The 16,978-nt window shown below is 50.3% G+C and overlaps 2 protein-coding genes and 1 long non-coding RNA gene across 3 annotated transcripts in view; 2 read left to right on the forward strand and 1 right to left on the reverse strand.

The window, feature by feature from the left end:
* Positions 1 to 4,437, forward strand: part of PADI2 (peptidyl arginine deiminase 2) — a 44,466-nt gene extending 40,029 nt beyond the window's left edge. Inside the window, exons 15-16 of the mRNA XM_041765152.1 lie at positions 610 to 738; positions 1,375 to 4,437. Of these exons, the coding sequence (XP_041621086.1) occupies positions 610 to 738; positions 1,375 to 1,608 (363 nt within the window). The 3' untranslated portion in view covers positions 1,609 to 4,437. The remainder of the gene's footprint in view (positions 1 to 609; positions 739 to 1,374) is intronic.
* LOC121496661 overlaps positions 1 to 16,978 on the reverse strand; it is a 31,097-nt gene that overhangs the window by 10,811 nt on the left and 3,308 nt on the right. The window lies entirely within an intron of this gene.
* Positions 14,632 to 16,978, forward strand: part of SDHB (succinate dehydrogenase complex iron sulfur subunit B) — a 32,923-nt gene continuing 30,576 nt past the window's right edge. Inside the window, exon 1 of the mRNA XM_041765153.1 lies at positions 14,632 to 14,788. Within this exon, the coding sequence (XP_041621087.1) occupies positions 14,717 to 14,788 (72 nt within the window). The 5' untranslated portion in view covers positions 14,632 to 14,716. The remainder of the gene's footprint in view (positions 14,789 to 16,978) is intronic.

Below are 16,978 nucleotides of genomic sequence, written 5' to 3' on the forward strand. Positions count from 1 at the left end.
TTAAAAAAAAACAAACAAACAAAAAAAAAACCAAAAAAAACAGAAGGCTCTGTAAGGCCAGAGCTCTTGACATTTGGGGTAGAGACACCCCTTCAACAAATGATACAGGGGCGCCTGGGTGGCTCAGTCAGGTAGGCCGACTCTTGATTTTAGCTCAAGTCTTGATTTCAGGGTTGTGAGGTTGAGCCCCACATTGGGCTCCACATCCAGCATGGAGCCTACTTTAAAAATAAATAAAAATAAAATTAAAAATACACAAGCTACTGACCTGCCCTCTAGAAAAATGTGTCAATATACGCCCTGGATTTTTGTTTTAGGGGATCAGAGCTCCCTGAAGCAAATTTGCCATGGGTGGATCCCACCTCCTGAGTCCCTGTCTCATTTCTGCCTAAAAGCGTGATTTCTGTGATCTTCTTCTGTCTCGCTCTATTGCTACTGTCACTGGGCTGTGGTGGGAGGGGCACTGGAGAGGTGGCAGGGGGCTGGGTGAGCCTGGAAGTCTCCCTGGAGTGCAGGGACCCAGGGTCTGCTGCTTAGACAGGAGCAGGGTAGACGAAGTGGCAGGAGTGTCCTCCCTCACTGGCCTGCCCTCCCCTCCCCGTCACCCAGCGTTGCCTGGACTGGAACCGTGACATCCTCAAGAAGGAGTTGGGGCTCACGGAGCAGGACATCATCGATCTCCCCGCTCTGTTCAAAATGGATGAGCACCGCCAGGCCAGGGCCTTCTTCCCAAACATGGTGAGGCACTCCGGGCCCCCAGCTCATCTAGGCCCATTAGGGCAGCCGGACCCAGGAGGGACCCCTGGGCAGCGGAGGCCGTTGGGTCGGGAGATCCAGGTCCCCGTCCCGGCTGAGCAGCTCTGCGGCCTCGCCCACCCAGCCCAGGCCCTTGCCCTCTCTGGGCTGCATTCCCTCCCGGGGGTGACAGGCTCATCCTAGCCCCTCCTGGGATCCTGGGACATCCTTTACCCTGACAGATAGGAACGTGCTCTCTAAGTTAGAGAGGCCTTTACGGACAGGAGGGATGCATGCTGTCATAGAAGAGAGCCTTCTAGGAGCCGGAGGAGGTTAGGACACACACGCACGCACACACAGAGGCACACTTGCACACACATGCCGATTCGGACATGTGTAACCACGTGCAGGTGCTCGTACACGCACACACATGCAGAGGTAGGTCGCCGGGTTTTCCACTTGAGCTCTGCCACCTGTGAGCCGCCGAGCCCCCTCTGTGCCTCGGTTTCCTACTCTGTAAAGAGGAGATGATGGCCACGCCCACGTGGGAGGGGAAGGGGAACGTCCCACGAGCTTAGAACCGGGCCGGTGGGTAGCTGGCGCTCACTGAGCAGGCGCTGATGCTGCACCCGGTCACAGGTGAACATGATCGTGCTGGACAAGGACCTGGGCATCCCCAAGCCCTTTGGGCCCCAGGTGGAGGACGTGTGCTGCCTGGAGACGCACGTGCGCTCCCTGCTGGAGCCGCTGGGCCTCTGCTGCACCTTCGTGGACGACATCTCGGCCTACCACAAGTTCCTGGGGGAGGTGCACTGCGGCACCAACGTGCGCCGGAAGCCCTTCTCTTTCAAGTGGTGGCACATGATGCCCTGAGCCCTCGGGGGGCTGTGGGGTGCAGGTCTCAGCCCATCCATAGCTGATATTGTGGCTGGACTGGCCCTCGTGGTTCTTGGGATTGATTGCAAGACGCCCATCAGCAACAACGGTCAGGAGACTTTGGGGGTGGGGAAGAAAAGGATGATTACTTCCAGGACCTGGACATTGCACGGCACACCTGGGGCCACACAGCCAAGTCGCAGGGAGAGAGAGAGGCGGCACAGGCCTGGGGTCTGCTTTTTTGGGGGGCAAGGGGGTGAGGACCTAGGGTGTTGTAGGCTCTTCTTTGTCCGTGAATTTGATACATAAGAGCAGGAATTCAAAGCACAGGACAAGGAAAATCAAGGGGCCTGAAATAGCTTTAGAAGCAGCTAAGATTTCTAAAACAGAGGAGCCTGGGGAAGGAGGAAGCCTGGCGTTTTATCTAGTCCTGTGGCTGGCAACGTGCTTATCGCAGATAGCTTTCTTTGATGTGGGCTTCTCAGCAGTCCAAGCCCAAGTCAGGCACTTGTATAACCAGAAAGAGAAAACCCAACTGTCAGAGCTCCCATGACAGGGGGCCTTGGCACCTCCCTCCCCCCTTCCTTCTCCAGACCCCTGGCACACACACCCCCCAGAGCTCCCCCCTGCCTGGCAAGGACTTGACAAGGACTGGACTGCCCCACTGGGAGGCCTCCAGGGAGGGGGCACATATTGGGGACATCGGTACCTTGCCATCTCTCAGAAGGGCCCCAGCATCCACCAAAGTCACCCCCAGTGAACCTCAACCCTTCCTTTCTGAAAATAGCTGTGCATTGGGCCAGTGTCTATATAGCCCTGATATGAAAAACAACAACAAAAAACCTCTATACCCAAACCATTCCCCAAAGAGTCCTTAGTCTCTTGTCCAAAACTGAAGGAGGAGAGAAAGGAAGGAGGTTCTGGTGGTTCTGGGATCACCGGTTCTGGCAGCCATGCCCTGAGGGCCAAGGTAGATCCTGTGGAAAGGGACCCCGGGGCCCCAGATGTACCTTGAGCTGCTGTCATTCCAAATTCAGCTCCCTTGGGGTGTCCAGCTGGCTGCTTCCAATTATTCATTCCTTCCCAGCCTCTCTCAGATCCCCTTGGCTTTCTCTCTGCAGTGTAGACAGCACTGACTAGCTTCCCCATTCCCTGAGGGTCCAATAATTGAGCTTAGAACCTTCCCCCGAAGTGAATTTTATCAGAACAGACCTCTCCATTTTCAAGACGCTCCTTATACCTCATCTTTTTGATGGACACAGGCTCTCCAAATGCTTGAGCGGTTCCCCCCGGACCAGCATCCTTGTACCTGAGAGGGCCGTGGGTGAAGATGCCCAGGCTCAGCCGTATCCTTCTCCTGCCTGGTTCCCCATTCTCTGGGCAGTCCTTGGTCTCCCTCCTCGCATGCCTCTACTTCCTACTCCTCATGCCATCCCTCCAGGCAGCTACACAGGGACTTTTTCACTATCAGCCAGGCTCAGACCTGCCCCTATGGTATAATTAAAGACCCACCTGTTCTCCCTAGACCTTAGACTCAACATATAAGGACCTGGCCTGACCCCCAGCCCAACCACCAGTTCTGGGCCAGCAGCTGGCCTATCCCATGGAAGTTCACCAGCACATTTGCTGAACATCCTCCCATTTGGACATAACTAGTTTAAGTCCCTGGCTCCAACCCAAAAGACTCAGTTTCAACTAAAAAAAAAAAAAAAAAAAAAGTTCCTTTAGGCCCAACTGTTGTGGGGAGAATAAGTGAATTATAATTCTACTTTGAGGATTAAAAAGAACCAATCCATAGCCAATGAGGTTATAAATGTGTGTTCTCGGGAGAACAGGATTTTCTTCTTGGGTTATTTCATTTTTTCATTCAGAAAACATTTGTCGTGTGCCTACTAAGTGCCAGGCTCGGTGCTGTGCTGTGAGGATGTGGTGGTTAGCAGCACCCTGGTCCTGGTCTCTGCCTCACGGAGCCAGCCAGTTCTCAACATGCAGTGCCCACATCTGAATGGCCAGCACTTGTCCGTTCAGTGATGTGCTCTTTAGAAGTGCCAACCCACTAGATTCAGGAAATGCACAGGGCACAGAAATTCCTGCAAGTCACTATTTTGGATGAAGGCAAAGGGTTCTTTTTCAACCAGCTGGGCCAGTACCATCTGACAGATCAGACCCCAGAGCCTTCAGAAGCTGTTGTGCCCCTGCCTTTGGGGGGCCAAGCCCCAGATCTCTGCAACCCCAGAGCTGAAAACACCAAGTGCCTATTTGAAGGTGTTTATCCTGAGACTTAGAGTTTGTCGTGTGTGTGTGTGTGTGTTTGTGTGTGTGTGTGTTTTTAGTTAATGTGGGGTTTCGGGTTTTCTCTCATTTTTTTTTCTAGTCTACCTTAAAGGGAAGTGAGTACCTCCCATGTGGAGACAGTGTGTGTTTATAGATTTTTCTAAAACTTTCCCCATAGATAAGTTGGTAATTTCTGATGATTCTGGAGCCTCCAGGACTCAGATATCTATTCCCATTTTGCTTGCCTCCTGCCCCGTGTGACTACCCTCCGCGTGCATACCTCCCCCATCCCTGTGGACTCCTTGCTCTTCCCCACCCCCCAGTTTCTATAAATGTAGGCCTAGGATACATTTCTGTGTTGCAAAACTCAGCTAAGTTCCTGTTTCGATCTTTATGTTGAAATATTTTATCTAAGAGGGAAGGGGGTGCCATGAAGATGGCAAGAAGCAGGGCACAATTTCAACTTTCTGGATGAGAGGCCATGATGAAGATCGAAAGATGTTTGGGGAAGAGCCTAATTAAATAGCAATAAAATAAACCATCAGAGGGGAAGTCATGTGTTGGTGTGATGTTCATTGTTGCTTCATGGACACGACTGGAGTGAAGCAGGGCAGACGTGGACCCCATTCTGGTCTTGCAGCCCCTGATTTTCTGGGTACAAGGTCAGGGCTCAGCAAGGGTGTCTCAAGAGTTTGGAATCCCCCACACTTTCAATGGATGTGTATTACATGGCCACCACCCAAGGTCAAGACCAATACCCACAATAAAGTCTGGCTATGTTCTCTGGTGGTGTTCCCCAGAAGCAGACACTGAAATGAGCATTTGAGAATAAGTGATTTGTTGTTTATGAAGTGCCTCCAAGAACAATCAGGAAAGGAGTGGAGGGAGTGGGACAAGGAAAGCAAAGAAGCCAAACAAGAATGTCACTTGAGGCAGGAGGGGGGGGACCAAAAAAAAAAAAAAAAAAAGAATGTGACTTGAGGTGTAACCTCAACCTGATTACTGGAGAGCTCTGATACATAAGTGCAGCTCAGAGTTGTCCCTCCTGGAGGCAGAGTTTTGCACACCTGCATAAGTCAGTCATTGGCTATGGGAACCTTGGCTCTCTGAATGGGCGAGAGGGCACCAGTAACCCATGAGCAATCATCCAAAGAGGATCACAGTTGCCATTACCAGCAAAGTCACAGAGGCTGGGGAATGCGTTCACAAACCGAAAATGATCCATCAAGGCACCAACAGTGTCTACTGCTCTGGATCATATCATGTTACACGTGGGCATTTGTGATTTGACCCATGGTATAAAAACCCATTCTACATAGCCATGGTCTAGCAGCGTCTTTGTGAACAAACTCTCGAATGTTCTGAAGTAAAGCCACCTAGTTGCTTGCTGAGCCTGAAAGCCACTCCTAAGCTTTTTGGGATCTACCTGGGGGCTTCTTGCTCCTTGGCCCCATCTTGGACTTCTGGATTGATGTCTTGGTGAAACCATTTTAGAGGCCACTGCAAAATAAAAGTCACTAGTTCTCATACTCTGAGGCTAAACCCATAGGCCCAACTCTCTGAGGTCACACTTCCCTTTTATACCCAACTAAGGTGGCCCAAGCCACAGCAAGAGCAATCTTCACTGGAGTTTCGTCATACACCAATTTCTAGACTCCCCAGGGGATGCTGATGTGTCAAATCCAGTATAGTGGTGCTTTCGTATCTTGGCCACTGACCTACCTCAGGATTGCTGGAAGTCACCCTGAGACTCCTAGAACAGCACTTTCCAACAGAAATAAAATACAAGCCACACATGTAATTTTAAATTTTCTAGTAGCCACATTTTAAAAAATTAAAAAACCAGATGAAACTCATTTTTATAACATGTTTTCTTTAACCTAACATATCCAAATTATTATAATTTCAATATACAATAAGAAGTTTTAAATATCCATGAAATAGTTCACATTCTCTTTTTTTTTGCAGTAAGTCTTTGAATGCTGATAAATATTTTATACTTATATGACATCTTCATTCAGACTAGCCACAAGTAACTACCATGTTTGAAAGCATAGTTCTAGAATCTTCTCTGCCAGGTGAACCCTATTATGAGTAGGCACATTCCTTAAATCCCTAGAGTCCAGCTAGTCTGACTGCAATGGCTAACAAAATTTTATTATTGTAATACTGAAAAGAGAAGCTTAAAATAGACATCTGCCCTCCCTTGCCTTGGTGTACAGAGCCTTGCCCCTCCAGAAGGTCCTCTAGCCTGAAGTGTGGCTGCTGCGACGTTATCAGAACTGGCCTCTCCCTCAGGAAGGAGAGTACCTTTGGCCAGGCCACCTCTGCCCACTGTCAGTACGAGAACCCCCACCAGCCCCATGGAAAACAGAACTCTCACTTCTTGCCTCCTCCCCTCCTGTTGCGTGGGATACAACCTGATTCTGCATGTCACTGCGGGATATTGTCTGCAGGTCCCGGGTGAGTGGAACTGGGGTCCCCATTATCTCAGCCCCTTCATTCCAGATGGGACCTGATCCATACCTCAGCATAGTCAAAAGCTTGTGCAAGTGGGATCCCTCCCTCAAAACAAAAGAGCAGCCAGGGATGGATTCTGAAGCCTGCCGAGTGGGACTTCCCCAGGATCCTCACCCAAGCGGCATCAGCTCCAGGGGACCGAAGGCGATGTGTTTGGTAACTAAATATAGGAAGTGACATCAAATGACAGCACGTGGAATCTCTTCTCCAGCTGGACAACCAGAAAAAGGACATGCCCAGGCAGAAAGCTCAGCTCTGCAGCCTTGTCTCCAGGCTGGCCGATGTGAGAAATCTGCCTTTTCTCTTGTGCTTCACCTCTGCACGGCCCAGGCTCCCTTTGAGCCCTGATCTCTGAGAAAGCAAAGGTCTGGGCTTCCCTAGCTAGTCCCGAAGGCGAGTGCCTGGTTCAGGCTGCTCATGCCCTGGCCCCTCATGCTCTGTAAGCTAAGGCCCACTTTGTCGTCGGGGCTATGCCACCAGATGACGCTTACGGACCAGTTTCTGATGTGCATTCTGGAGCCCTCCATGCATGCTACCCTGCTACTGAAAATGTTGTAAGGATTGTTCTACTTTGCTCCTAAAATTCTTGGCACATAGTGCTCCACAAATATGGGCTGGTTGGTTGGGTTTAAGATTTTTTAAATTAATTTATTTTATTTATTTATTTGTTTTTATTTGAGAGAGACAGAGAGAGCACACCCACAGGGGGGAGGAACAGAGGGACAGGGACAAACAAACTCTGCTGAGCACAGAGCCCGACATGGGGCCCAATCCCATGACTCTGAGATCATGACCTGAACCGATATGAGGAGTCAGATACCTAACAGACTGAGCCACCCAGGGGCCCCAAATACATTTTCAACAAGACAGGAATGTCTGTTCGGCTAGGCCATGGAAGCGGAAAGATCAGCCCAATCAGGTGTGAGATGGGAACAGCCACCATGTCTTACACACTTTCTAGGCTCCAGGCATCTGCCAGCTTGAACTATGTGAAAAGCCATTTTGAAGGTTAAAGTGTTCAAATAGAGATGATTTCGTATGGTATTTTACATTTCCTCATCTCCTCTGAGTCCCCCGACAGAGCTGTGGGGTGACAACCCCCACTTTGTGGATGAGAAAACCGAGGCTCCAGGAGGAAGTGACTTGGCTCGAGTTTCCACAGCAAGAAGTAGCAGAACCGGGATTCCCACCCTGGTGATCTGACTCCAGAGCCCACCTGCCAAACCTCTGCTTTGGACTACCCTATCTGAGAAGCAGCTTCCTATCCCAAGTTCAGCAGGTCACCAGCTCTTTTACCCATAGATGTTTCCTTTGTGCCCATCATTTCTTAGCTTGGCCCATTAGAATCTTACAAGAATGCCCCACTACCTACAAGCATGATATCTGGGAATTACAGGATTCCTATAAACCCCTCCCAGGCAACAGACCCCAGGGTGAAACGACCTCTCCACAATGTAGCGTGTTCTCTCCAGTCTGCAGCTCAGGGTTAAATGGCATCTCCAAATGTGAGAAGCAAATTACATTCATTCATCTGCCATCCCTTCTTTTTTCCAATTAACAGTTACTGTAAGCATCTATCATGCATAAAACTAAAGTGATCACATGATTTTTTTCATCTAAACCGGAGTGAAAGGAGGCACTACCAGTATTTCCGCCCGGATAACAGGTGAAACTGGAACCAGACAGGGCAAACCAGGATATCTGTTCTCCCCCGAAACCTCTGTGCATGAGACATGATCTCACCCCCCTGGGAACTGGCAGCCAAGTCAGGGAGACAGACAGGAAAGAAAAGAGGCAAACCGATAGAGCAGACACTTGATGAATATTTGCTGAATGAAGGAGTGAAAAAGGTACAAAAGGCTGTGGACATACACACACACACACACACACACACACACACTTATTTCCAGCTGGGAGAGTGACCAAGGGTGGCCCTGGTGTTCATTTAGGCTACGATGAGCATTGAATGAATGTAGGAACAGTCAGAGAAGGCAGGTGCTGGCAAGCTGAGCAGAGATACAAGGGGGTGTAAATGGGTACCATGTTTAAGAAATGGTGATTATAGGGATGCCTGGGTGGCTCAGTGGTTGACCATCTGCCTTCAGCTCCAGGTGTGATCCTGGTGTCCTGGGATCGAGTCCCACATCGGGCTTCCTGCGTGGAGCCTGCTTCTCTCTCTGCTTGTGTCTCTGCCTTTCTGTGTGTCTCTCATAAATAAATAAATAAATAAATAAATAAATAAATAAATAAATTCTTTTTAAAAGGGGTAAGAAATGGTGATTGTAGTGACTGGCTAAGATATAGGCTAAAGCGCTGCCAGAAACACAAGAGTTTCGCCATGGGGACCCCCTGAAAGTTTGGGGTAGCTGAAGCCACATGGTCAATACTGCATTTTAGAAAGATGACAGTTTTTAGGGTTTTTTTTACTGCTCTTAAGCTAACAGAAAAATAATTTTTAAGAAACTACGCAAAGGATGATCAAACCACGGTACCTGCCTACATTTGGCAGCACGTCGATGAAATAGATCTATGAGCGCTGACATGCAAAGAGCTCCAAGACCCAGCACTTGATGTTGTTTTTTTAAAAAGGAAAAAAAAAAAAAGGAACATCAAACAAAGCCATGGATTTCTATAGAAACATATATATGTGGGGATCCATGGGTGGCGCAGCGGTTTGGCGCCTGCCTTTGGTCCAGGGCGCGATCCTGGAGACCCAGGATCGAATCCCACATCGGGCTCCCGGTGCATGGAGCCTGCTTCTCCCTCTGCCTATGTCTCTGCCTCTCTCTCTCTCTCTCTCTCTCTCTCTCTCTGTGACTATCATAAATAAATTTAAAAAAAAGAAACATACATATGTATACACACGCAAAGAAAAAGATATGGAAGCAATCCCGTGAGACTGACAATAGTAATCACCTCTGGGGAAGGAAGTGTGACGGAGGGGATTTAAACTTTATCTGTGTTACTTGAAATTTTTACATCAGGAGAATTTAATTACATACGTATTTTTAAATACTTTTTTAAAGCTGCCTGAAACCCATGGCATCTTATTTATGCTGAAGTCTTCCCATCCGTGATTAGCATAATCTCTTTTATTCTTCTCTTATTCCCCCAGCTGGGCTTCCCATCACAGTTTAAGACTGACCAGCTCTTTACAGAGACTAATTCATTTGCTCCTGCCTGGGAGGTGACTATGATCCTTTTCCCCCATTTTCCCACAATAGAAAAGTAAGGCACAGAGACAATAAGTAACTGGCCCAAGGTCACACAGCAAATGACCAATAAAGCAGCTTTTGCACCCCCAAAGGCCTGCATACATAGCCACTCCACCTCCCTGCTCTCTAGAAGGTCGAAATTGCTTTTAACTTTTTGCACCCCTCTGACTTGTTCTGTTTCCAGGGAGCCAACGTCTTAGTCATGACCAATGAGTATTTACCACTACTCCTTTTTGGCATTTTATTTACCCTGCTTTGTCTCTGATAGAAAGGGGTGCTCAAAACTCAGATTTAGCTGGACAGGCAATTTTATTATGTGCTGTGTTTACAAAGCACACACCCACACACATCCAGAGGATCAAATTAACTGCTAATTTGAGAGTATGCTGGTGATGTGGCAGGTGGACGGGAGTGAGACAGAGGTTAGCAGGGTGGGTAAGCTCTAATTGTGTGTGTGTGTGTGTGTGTGTGTGTGTGTGTGGTGTGATGTGATGCTATAGGGCCCAGCAACGTGACAGTCCCCAGCAGGCCTTGGGCCACTTGCTAAATCCCAGCAGCTGAGCTGACTTCAGCTGTGTGAAACGCAGCCCCATCTGGAGTGGGGGGTGACCCGTGACTTCTGCTCCGGGAGTTCCATAGAGGCTGCTCATGAAATTGGAGAAGTCTGTAGCATATGATTGTCCCCATCCCACTCAGAGAGAATATTTTGAGAAGTCTAATTATATGGTGGGGTTTAGAGGGAAGAAGGTTTAGATAAGCCCTTTCTAAGTGCAGGTTGAAAAGGGCTATTAGGGAGCCGTGGGCAGTTCCACGAGGCAGGGGCACCCTCTGCAGGTGGACCAGGGTAGCTGCAACCACCGCGTTCCCAGGAGCCTTGGGGGGCCTGCCTAGAGCCCAGCCATCTCCCAAACGGAGGACACTGACCTCCTAGCTGTATGACTCATGTGAGTTGTCATAAGGCTCAGCTGCCTCAACCTTTTTTTTTTTTTAGCAGCCTCAACTTTAAATGAAAGTCAGAAATCCCTCTCTCACAGAGTTGCTGTAACAATTAGAGAAAATGTCCTCAAAGTGTTGTGTAGAGGGCCTGATACACAGGACCAGTGAGTCTTCCAGACGGGGCAGCCGACCTGGAGGACTTGCAGGCCATGCTGGGGGTTGGCGGTTGAGCGGATGCGGCAGGGGGAAAGAGGGTGCTCACCAGGTTTTTTACTTGGTGGTGCCGAGAAGAGAGGAGCTGTGAACGCCTCCAGTGAGATGTACGGCTGGGGACAGGTTGAGTTTCAGAGACCCTTGGGACACCCAGATAGAGATGCTCAGAAGATAGCCGGACAAAGGGACGTGGGGTCAGCCAGAAATGGAAGAGAGAACCCACTGGCCAAAGGCAAATGAAACCCTGAATTTTGGATGAAAAGGCCCCAGAGAGGGGATCCCTGGGTGGCACAGCAGTTTGGCGCCTGCCTTTGGCCCAGGGCGTGATCCTGGAGACCCGGGATCGAGTCCCACGTCGGGCTCCCGGTGCATGGAGCCTGCTTCTCCCTCTGCCTGTGTCTCTGCCTCTCTCTCTCTCTCTGTGTGACTATCATAAATAAATAAAAATTAAAAAAAAAAAAAAAGCAAGAAAAGGCCCCAGAGTCCCACGACAGAGACTATCTGGGGTGAGGCTGGTTTTTCTCAGAGACACATAACTCTCCCAGGCTATAAAATTATCTAGTGTTTCTCCTCTAGATCTTATCTGATAAATCTCCCCTAAATCCTAGGCCCTCTGGCTGGAGGGGGGAAATCTGGCCAGGTTGCCCTAAATCACAAGACACTAGAAATATAGTTGATTGTGTGAACGATAGTTGATACACTGCAATGTTTTTTGGTTTAAAATTTTTAATTCAGGACTGGATTTCCAGCCCTGAAGAAAGGCAGAGCGCCTGAAACAAGATTCCCACCCAAGATTTCTCAGCTTTTCCATTATCCAAAGACTAAGAAAGTCTGTAACATGGGGGCAGTTATTCCAACCAAGAAGGGTTGTTATGAGGACTAGGGAAGACTATTTATGTAAACACATTTGTAAGCGATGAGGCTCATCATAAACTTAAGGCATGTAGCCGACTGTTGAAAAGCAATACTTCACTCCCTCGACAAATAGAAACAGACTAACAAAAAAGCCCCCGGGGTCTCACCATGAGGACACTTTGGGAAGATCTGTCAGGAGCAGGCCATGAAAACTAAGCCCTGCAGCTGTGCCTTTCTGGAATCCCAAAGTTCAGGGCGGAGGTGCGGCCGTCCAGGAATTTATTCCTCTATAACTCTGAGCTCCCCAAATCCCTATGAAGCCCAGGAACGATGTGACTGCAGGGCATGTGGGCCCCTTGGCATCAAGAGCCCCTCCATAAATCAAGATCTCACTTCTGCTGGCCTCAGATTGCTTTTTCCAAGGTGACCTGGGCAAAGTAAGAGGGTAGTCGCTTCTCTAGGAATAGTATCTGCCATCCAGATGAAAGAATTGTGAAAAATGCCAACTAGACCAAATCTCTAGAAACCTATTCCCTGGAGGGAGAGGATGCTCCTCCATCCCTTCATCTCAGAAGACAAATTGAGCCAGAAGGAGTTGGAGAGGGACAATCTTCCCATGATTTCATCCACGTTGAGTGGCCCAAAAGGCCTTGAGGCAGACTCAGAGGAGCCCTATTCCTGTGCTGGGTCAGCCCCAGTGAAAAGTCAAGGTGACCCCAGCCCTGTCAATAGTTACCTTCAAGACAGCCCCCTCCTCCAGGCAGCCGCCCTACATCAGCTGGCCCCACACCCTGATGATACAGGCAAGGAAACTACAGGCCAGAGACGGGGAGGGATTTGCTCAAGGTCACACAGCCTTGAGAAGATTTGAGGTTAGACCCAGAGGTCCAGGCTGTTTCTTGCAGCCTCACTACACACCTCCTTTAAACAAGGCCACTGAGCAGTGTAACCAGGTTCTAGCCCAGGACTCCAGAAGCTCAGTCCCAACCAACCAATTTGTCTGGCCATCTTAATTTCCCCAGCCGCACCTAAATGAGCTGTGAGAAAACCAAAGACTTTTAAAAGGTGGCCTTCATAAGTCAGAAACTAACTGGCAGAGAAGGGAAAACACCATTCCTGACAAACACGGGTACCTGCAAAGCCAACTGCCTACATAAACTCTGCCAGAGGTGACCCAAGAGACCAAGCGACTTGGAGGACTGAGGTAATCAAGCCCCCAGAGGGAGGCAGGCCCTGAGATAAGCCACGGAGAGGTGGAGAGGTCGGAAAGGCAGCTGAGACGACTAAACTGGAGACAGACGCACACAGAACTCTCATATAAGACTGTTGCAGGGCTTAACTGAGACGATGGAGCCTAGGGCTAGGCACACTGCGGGTGTTCAAGCCATGGTTTCTGGTGCTAAATGGCTAAGTAAGCCACCAAGGGCCAGCTCCCCTCTCCCCACTATTTTACAGAGCAGAGCTCACCAGGTGTGAGGTGTGAGTGCCGAGTTGTGTGCCTATCTGACAGTAAGCCGGGTGAGGGTAGGAACTGCACCCAGCTTGCTCACTCACTACAGCTTCCCAGCACCCAGTACAGAGCAGTGCTGCTGGTGTATCTTCGGATGGATGATGGATAGATGGATGGGTGGATGGGTGGGTGGGTGGACAGGTGAGTGGGTGGATGGGGGATGGATGAATAGATGGAAGAATGGATGGGTGAGTGGGTGGGTGAGTAGGTGGATAAAGGATGGTTAGGGGGATGGAGGGATGGGTAGATGGATGGATGAGTGGGAGGGTGGATGTGTGAGTGGGTAGATGGGTGAGTGGGTGGATGGGGGATGGGGGGATGGGTAGATGAATGGATGAGTGGGTGGGTGGGTGAGTGGGTGGCTGGGGGATGGCTGGGGGATGGGGGATGGGTAGATGGGTGGATGAATGGGTGGGTGGGTGAGTGGGTGGATGGGGATGGCTAGATGGATGGATGAGTGGGTGGGTGGATGTATGAATGGGTAGATGGGTGAGTGGGTGGATGGGGGATGCCTGGGTGGATGGATAGATAGATGAATGGGTGGATGGGTGTATGGATGAATGAGTGAGTGGATGGGGGGATAGGTAGATGGATGGATGAGTGGGTGGATGGATGAATGGGTAGATGGGTGAGTGGGTGGATGGGGGATGGCTGGGTGAATGGATAGATTGATGGATGGATGGATGGATGGATGGATGAGTAGGTGGATGAGTGGGTGGATGGGGGATGCCTGGGTGGATGGATAGATAGATGAATGGATGAATGGATGGATGGATGGATGAGTGGGTGGATGGATGAGTGGGTAGGTGGGTGAGTGGGTGGATGGGGGATGCCTGGGTGGATGGATAGATAGATGAATGGATGGATGGATGGATGGATGGATGAGTGGGTGGATGGATGAGTGGGTAGGTGGGTGAGTGGGTGGATGGGGGATGCCTGGGTGGATGGATAGATAGATGAATGGATGGATGGATGGGTGGGTGGATGGATGGGTGAGAGGATGGATGGACGGACGGATGGACGGACGGACGGATGGATGGACGGATGGACGGACGGACGGATGACCCATCATCTTTTGACATCTGGGCTCCTTCACGCCGTGCCTGGGATCGCGGCGTTCCAGGACTCGGTGAGGACACCTACAGTCTCGGACAAAGCGCAGTGTGTCTGACAAATGTCTGAGCAAAGCCACTAAGCTGGTCACTAAGAGGTGAGTGATAACTACTGACAAATTTTCAGGAAGAAAAGGGGCTGAAGAAGAGACTGGACTCGACTCGGACCGGCCGGCTCCTCCCCCCGCCCTCCCCCTCAGACCCCGCCCCCTTCTGCTAAAGGTCACCTTAGGGAGGCGGGAGGCCAACTGGGCATGCGCCGCGCACCCCGCAACTGCGCACGCTCGCGCTGGCTTTCTCCGCCTTCCCTCCTCCCACCCGGGAAACCGGAACCGCCTCCCACTCGGCGGCTCCTACGCGGCTAGCGGGTCCCGGGTGGAGGCGGGCTCGGCGCCGCGGTGCTCGACGGGACGACGGCGGAGTGCGACCTCGGAGGGGTTAAAGGGCGGGGCGTGACGTCAGGAGCCAAGATGGCGGCGGTGGTCGGAGTCTCCTTGAAACGCCGGTTCCCGGCTGCAGCCCTCGGCGGAGCCTGCCTGCAGGTGAGGTGCGGGGCCGGGGGTGGGGAGCGGGCAGGCAGGGGACTTGCGGAGGCGGCCCGGCGCCTCGGGGGCCGGGGGGAGGCCGAGGGGGCACGACGGAAGGCGTCCGGGAAGGGGAGGACCCGCTGCCAGTGCGCAGTGCTCGGGGCTAGGCCCGGAGCATCCCTGGCCGTTATCCTTGCGCGCCTCGCCGCGGCCTGGGAGGTTACCGGGGCGGAGACGACTTTTTTTTTAAACATACGAGGGGGAGGGGGGAAGCTGCGGGGGGAGGGAGGGAAGCTGGCGGGGGGTCTCGAGTGTTGCCCAAGGTCACATGACAAGCGAGTGACGCTGTTGGAAGCAGAATTCGAATCCAGACGTTTGGGCCCCAATCGGGGGACGAGGCGGATCACGCTGTGCCCTGGTGGGCCCTTCCCCTCCCCCCCAAAAAAATAAAGAAAAATTTCCTTGCTCAAAATACCGCAGCCAAGAACTGGTAGATCCAGGACCTAAATCCTGTTATGTTTGAACATAATAATGGGGGGAAACTCCTAGCACAGATTTGGGCCCAGGTGAACCAAGAATGATCAGTGCTTCTCTCTCTCTCTTTTTTGTTTTTGTTTTTGTTTTTGGGGGGGGGGGGGGTTGCACCTAACGTGAGACTCTGTCTCATTTTAGATGCTGCTCCGGCCCTACGACACAGGACGGGTGGCCTGCCTTCTAATACTAGCTCATTCTGACACGCTGTAGGTGAAGTCGGGCAGATCCTGTTACGTAGTCTTTCTGGAAAGGGGTTGATAGGGAAGGAGGGCTGCCTCCCAGAGCCCCAGGTCGGTGTCCTCTGAGCACTAAATTGATGACCAATAATGACCTTGTTTACCAGTTCTTCTATAGTTGCTGAGCAAGCAGTTTAAGCTCTGAGAGCGCCACCAATGAGAGTGAGTTCTAAAGCTCAGTCAAGTCCCTCATCCATGGAGGGCTGGAGGAGAAGGCTAGTTTCATAGGTCAGTTTCGTAATTCCAGGTGAGGCAGTTGCAGAACTTCCTGAGGGCAGAGAAATAGAAGAGTCCCTCCACCTCCTAGGAACGTGTGTTTGTTCCCGGGAAAGCCTCCTCCGAAGAATGCAGTAATGAGTTTGGTGTTACTCAGGTTCCTACAACACAGTAGGATTTCTCGTCTGAATTCCTTTTATGCATTAGTCTGCACCGGTGGGCCATAGCTCTGCCTTTAAGTGTTTGGCTCTAATGTATTAACTGTGATTGTGTTGCCTTATTTCTTTGAACAACGTTAGGGCAAGTACTGCCCCCTCTCATTTGTGGATCACATAGCTCTTAGCACTGGCAGGTCTTAGGATACCGATCTGCCAATTAGAATAATATAGAAACTGATGATATTGCCAGTGTTGAAAATCAGAAATTATTTTCTGGGCTATGCTAGCAGCTTGACCCTCGAGTTTAATCTTATTCGGTAGACATTAATATTCCCCATTCCCATACAAAAGAGGAGGTAGAAATCAGAGAGGTTAAGTAATTTGCCAAAGAACACACAGCTACTAAGTGGTAGAGGGTAGAGCTTGGATTTGAACCAGTGCCACTCACACATTTCAGAAACAAGCCTGCGCCTTCTCTTTTACTCAGGTTTATACAGACTTCTTTGCCTTCCTCCTCTCCACTTTCACATCTTTTCACTCCTACCTCCAAATCTGTGTCTGCTCTATGGAGCTCCAAACCTGTTCCTTAAGGAAGCTTTCCTAAAGAAATAACAGGGAGCCTTCAGCTTGATCCAGAATTCACCCTTTGCATCCTCCTCACTTGGTTCAGTCCAGTTGTTAATTGTCTTGCTTCCTTCCTTAAATTAATTATGAACTATGAAGATAATCTCATCCAAGATTTTCTAGAAAGGTACACTCAGCCTTGAGTACTCATTAGTTTTATGGATCAGGGAAGAAATGCCTTGAAATGCCTTTGAAGGATCCTCTTCCATTGGAGCTTATAGTTTAAACTGCTGGAGAGGCCATAACAGGAAAAAAAAAAAAACCTCATCTTGCTGCCTACCTCCCTCTTTCTGACCAGATATTCCCCCTTTCTTCCTGTTACTGTGGGAAAAATGAGCAGGAATCCTATGGCTAACCCTTCACTCTTGCTGTATCCCATCGCTTATTCAAAGGTGGTTCTCCAGTAAGTCTGCTCTGCCCTCCATGGGCAGTGTTTC

Source organism: Vulpes lagopus, chromosome 8 (assembly GCF_018345385.1).
Source record: "Vulpes lagopus strain Blue_001 chromosome 8, ASM1834538v1, whole genome shotgun sequence".
Lineage (NCBI taxonomy): Eukaryota > Metazoa > Chordata > Mammalia > Carnivora > Canidae > Vulpes > Vulpes lagopus.